Source organism: Zingiber officinale, chromosome 6A (assembly GCF_018446385.1).
Source record: "Zingiber officinale cultivar Zhangliang chromosome 6A, Zo_v1.1, whole genome shotgun sequence".
Lineage (NCBI taxonomy): Eukaryota > Viridiplantae > Streptophyta > Magnoliopsida > Zingiberales > Zingiberaceae > Zingiber > Zingiber officinale.
This window is the reverse complement of record NC_055997.1, coordinates 131,117,517-131,122,015: the sequence shown is the minus strand read 5'-3', so window position 1 is coordinate 131,122,015 and position 4,499 is coordinate 131,117,517. Positions and strand designations below refer to the sequence as shown.

General features: G+C 55.1%; 1 protein-coding gene across 1 annotated transcript; it reads right to left on the bottom strand.

The window, feature by feature from the left end:
• Positions 1-2,242: 2,242 nt before the first annotated feature.
• Positions 2,243-4,278, bottom strand: LOC121995345 (translation initiation factor IF-2-like). Its single transcript, XM_042549106.1, has 5 exons — positions 4,212-4,278; positions 3,651-4,144; positions 3,330-3,506; positions 2,555-3,253; positions 2,243-2,464 (listed from the first exon to the last, which is right to left on the bottom strand). Exons 1-5 carry the CDS (start codon positions 4,276-4,278, stop codon positions 2,243-2,245), a joined length of 1,659 nt encoding a protein of 552 aa, XP_042405040.1.
• Positions 4,279-4,499: the final 221 nt, after the last annotated feature.

The window sequence follows — 4,499 nt, the reverse complement described above, 5'->3', positions numbered from 1 at the left end:
GGCGTCATGTCGCCGAGCAAGAGCAGCTTCGGAGGGGATAGTGGTCCTGTAATGATGGCGGGTGGAGGAGGAAGGTTGAGAAGGGCCGACGTCAGCACCAGGAGGAGCGGGAGGTGGCTCGGGAACTGGTTCAGTTGGCACGAGGTCGTGACGATCGCCTGAGCTATCTTCCTCAGCAAGAGTGGGGGCAGAGCGGAATGCAGCTGGTCTTCCCCTGTAAGGGTTGGGGGAGATTGCCAGATAGACAAAGCAAGAATGACAAGGGGAATGGTGTTGGAGCTAGCCACGATGGCAGCGGGGGACAATTGGGTAGTAGAAGAAATAGAATCAAGCGTTTGTGAAGTCAGACCTGGTCTTCGGCGACGCCTGTGAAGCAAAGGCTGGTTATCGGAGTCAGAATCCTCAGAGCGAGGCTGACCCTGTGAAGAGGTTGCAGCACCCCTGTCTATGGCGCCCCGACCGGATGAGCTTCGACCTGCGCGATGAAGGGCTGCGCGACCACGTCTGGAGGCCCGGGGGGCTCCTCGGAAGACGCGTCTGGCCAGACGGCCGGCTGGAGCACGACCCCGATCTCGGCTCGGGGCAGCAGGTGAAGGAGAAGCGTTGTGTGAGGCGGGGTTGGAAGTAGACTGAGGCGCTGCCCCAGATGAGGTCGATCCAAAATGAGGGAGTAGCCTCCTCTCCAAGATCACCCGACCGCGCCGCATTATTTCCAGATCACTGAGGGGCAAAGGCAGAACCTCTGATGCGCAGCGCAAAACCTCAGCTGTAGGCGCCAACGCGAAGAATCAGTCTAGTAAAAAATGAGCGAAAGGGGGAGCTCAGCACAAACTTACCTAAGAAGTGCGGTGTTTCAGGAGAAGGAGGGCTCAGCCTGAAATAAGAAAGTAGGTCCCCAGATAGCAGTCTTGGCAGATTCAGGCACCAATCCTCCATCTGGGTTGCAGCCATATTAAAGTGGAGATCCATATCGAACTCTTCCAATGCCGGGGGTAGAGGCAGAGCAGGTTGCCAGTGCATGGGCCAGTCTGTTTCCTCTGGAAACCGGAGAAAAAAGAACTTTTTCCTCCAGTTAGCACTGGGAGGAGGGAGAGGAGAGAAGAAAGCAGTGTGGTTGCGAGCTTGGAAATAAAAAAGACCGTCGGCGTGCCGAGCAAGAGCAAAGAAGCAGTGAAAAAGGGGAGCTGACCAGGAAACCTCACAAACTTCGCAGAGTATTACAAAGCCACATAAAATCTTTATGGAATTGGGAGTTAGCTGACCTAGGGGGATCTTGAAGTAGCGGCACACTCCAGACAAAAAAGGATGTGGGGGTAAACGGAGGCCAGATACAAATTGTTCAGTAAAGAAAGTACAATAACCAGGCGGAGGATCAAAGTACAGGTGCACACCAGTAGGGATGATGGGGTGGAAGCTAGTAGGGATTTCATAAGTGTACCGTAGGTCATCCCAATCCAATTCAGTGAAAGTCGAAGCGTCTGGGAAGTGCTCCGCCAACAAGGAGATCCAAGAAGGAGAAGTCATTGCGAAAGAGATTATCTCAGGTGATAGAAAGAACAAACGAAAAGAAGAGGCTTGGAGGAGAAGAAGGATCACGGCAAAGTCTCGGAGGAAGTCAGTCGGCAACAGCGACGCTTGGGTGCTCCGTGGTGGCAGTGAATCACAAGGGAAGGCAAGAAGCAAGAAGATACTTATAGGTATGGCGGATGAAGGACATTTTCGTAAAGTTGACAACGGACGGTTGATGCAGCATCTGAGATAAATAGGGAACGCCCTATGATGATCCTCGGGAATATAACCAGGGGCATTATAGGAAAGGCAGGGGCCCGAGATACGAAGCGCCTCCTAAGGAGATTGCCCCAAGCAGGTCAAGAATGTACGGAGGGGTCGTTAGAAAGGTGTGCAGATTAGATCAGCGGACTTCATGGGCACGCATCAGGAATAGAGAGCAGGAGTCTAGCCCTCGCCGGGCTCGGTATAAAAGCAATTATTGAAGGAAGAGCGATGTAGCAGGGCAAAACGAGCAAGGGCGGGCAGACTGGCAGAGCTCAACCAAAGTCACGGATGGCCTACTAAGAAAAGAAACAAGCTAAGGATACGCGAAGGGGAAGCGATGCGATTATCCGGATGTAAGAGAAGATAAGTACAGTCATCCAGAGTTCAATACGACCATACGAATAAGTACAATTAGGGAAGGTTCAACATCAACACATAAAAGGTAAACATTACAACATGGTCCCGACTACACAACATCCGAAGAAGAGGGGGCAGGGTCACGGGAAGCCAACGGAAGGAGCCTGGGGTCGGCTGACACTATGTCGGAAGACGCAGGATCAGCTGACACTTCAGAAGCAGCAACAGGAGGGGCCTGGGCAGAAATATCCCCAGGAGCTGGATCGGCCGCAGGATGAGGAGCCTCCAGGAGGAAAAGTCCGTCATCAACTTCGAAGGAAGGGAAAGTTTCCTGCGGCAATTCCCTGGATAGGCGAGCTGTGTCCAGAAAGGTGGCAGGAGGTGCCGAGCGTAGGAAACCTTGCTCGAAGGCCTGCCTAACCCCACCAGCGGCCCCATGACAGAGCAACAAGACCATCCAGCGTCCCAGCTTTTGGAGGAAGAAGGAAGAGCGGACGTAGGCCAGTCTGTACGCCTTTAGCCGCTCTGATTTGCCAACTCGGTACGCTTCTAAACTGTTCTTATTCTCGGCAACCTCGGTGCGGGTCACGGATAAATCGCTCTGGCCCTGAGACACTGCTTCCTGGGCCTTCGATAACTCCGCTCGCAAGGATTGGAGAGTGGCTTGGCAAGCTTCCCACTGAGTCCGCATGGTTGCTTCCCGGCTAGCGGCAGCACTAGCCAGGGCCTGGGCATCGGCTAACCCCGTTTGCAGGAGCTCCTGACTTTGCTGTAGCGAACTCAAATCCGCCGATCGGGAGAGCAGCTCTGCCTCTTTGGCTTTCAGCTCAGAAACTGTCGCTTGATGACGATCTGCTTCAGAAGCCAAGGAAGACTCACTTGTCTTCAAAGCCGCCTCCAACTGTTGAAGTTTATCGAAGGTGGCATGGGAAATGGCCCGAGCAGAGGCCGCAGATTCCCCGGCGGCACGCAGATAAGCATCCGAGCTTCCAAGAGAAGGCTCGGGAGGAGCTGAGGAAGCCGCAGGGGGCTCTAGTTCCCGAAGACGTGCCTTGAGCACCGCGTTCTCTCGTTGAAGCTCGGCCGCTCGTTGCACGGCGCTCAGACTCGCGGAGCAGGTCTGCAAGTGGCCGGAAGAAGAGAAAGGGGGTTACAGAAATACACGGATACCAGGAAGAAGAAGAGAAAGAGCTTACCGCTTCCAGGGAGCGAGCAATTTGATCAAACTCCTCCAAAGGGGAACTGCTCTCCCAGAACTGCCGATTGGCTGATTGCCAGGAGATGGCCAAGTCCCCATAGAAGTCGACCCTACCAAAGATAGGCGATAGGTCGGCAGCGGGCACGTAGGCCGGGTCGGTCTCTGAAGGGAGCTTCTAGGAAGCTTCAAAGGCCAGGTCTGCAGAAGGCAGGTTCAGAGTCGGCAGGGCCGAGCTCGGAGGCCCAAGAAGAGGAGAGGCGGAGGGAGCCAGCGAGTCCGGGGGCTGATCGCCAGAGGACGAAGGCGGGGCAGGTAATACACTCTGGATTGGCACCGGAGCGGTCAGGTCCAATGGCAGGTCTGCCACCTCCAGATCAGAGGCCTTCTCCCGGGCCAAGCTTGTCTCCTGGGTCGAGCTCATGTCCGAGGACCTGGTGGGGGAAGAGATGCTCACTACGCGTTGACGGCGAGGAGGTGGAGGAGAAGTTGCGGTGACTGGGGCCGTTCTCTTGCCCTTACGCGTAAGGCGCAGCTTCATAGTAGGAGGGAGCGAAGGCACTTGCCCTACTGGCGACGGCTCGGGTGCGGGTTGATCAGAGAGGCGGGGTATGACTGAGTCTGCAGGGCTGGGGGCTGGTGGCTCAATAAGCGCCGAGGCAGCTACCGTCTCGGAGGTTTGGTGTCCCGAGGGCTGTGGACCGGCGGAAACAGCGGGGTCAGAGGATAGGCCTTGTGTTAGCTCCTCATTTAGAGCTTGCAGAACGGCCACCGAGGGTGTCTCCTGACTGGCAAAAGAGCGGAGGATGGCAGCCACTACAAGAATAAGAGGAAAACGCACCTCAGTTAGTGAAGAGCGGCATATAAAAAAGCAACAACTTACCAAAAGGAGCTCCGATTTCTGTGGGGACAGGACTAAGACCAAAAGCGTACAGAATGCCTTCCAGCATCAATACAGACAAGCGAACAACAACACCGCTCAGCTTGGCCACAGCCGCAGAGCAGACAGGCTCATGAACGTGCACAGGGAAGTCTGAAGCAAGGATGAGATGTCATTGGGAAGGCCCGGCTAAGGGGACGGGGGGCTTGAGGAAGAAAAAGCGAGATCTCCAGCCTTTATTGGAAGAAGGTAGGTCATCAAAAAACTTATGGCCCGGCTTGGCCTGAACAT

Bases quoted from the DNA above. Each gene is read 5' to 3' on its own strand.
- LOC121995345 (XM_042549106.1), bottom strand. From the start codon at position 4,278: ATGCTGGAAGGCATTCTGTACGCTTTTGGTCTTAGTCCTGTCCCCACA. The intron at 4,145-4,211 runs GTAAGTTGTTGC...TTATTCTTGTAG, and splicing joins AGAAATCGGAGCTCCTTTTG to TGGCTGCCATCCTCCGCTCT. The intron at 2,465-2,554 runs GTTAGGCAGGCC...GAATTGCCGCAG, and splicing joins GTCATGGGGCCGCTGGTGGG to GAAACTTTCCCTTCCTTCGA.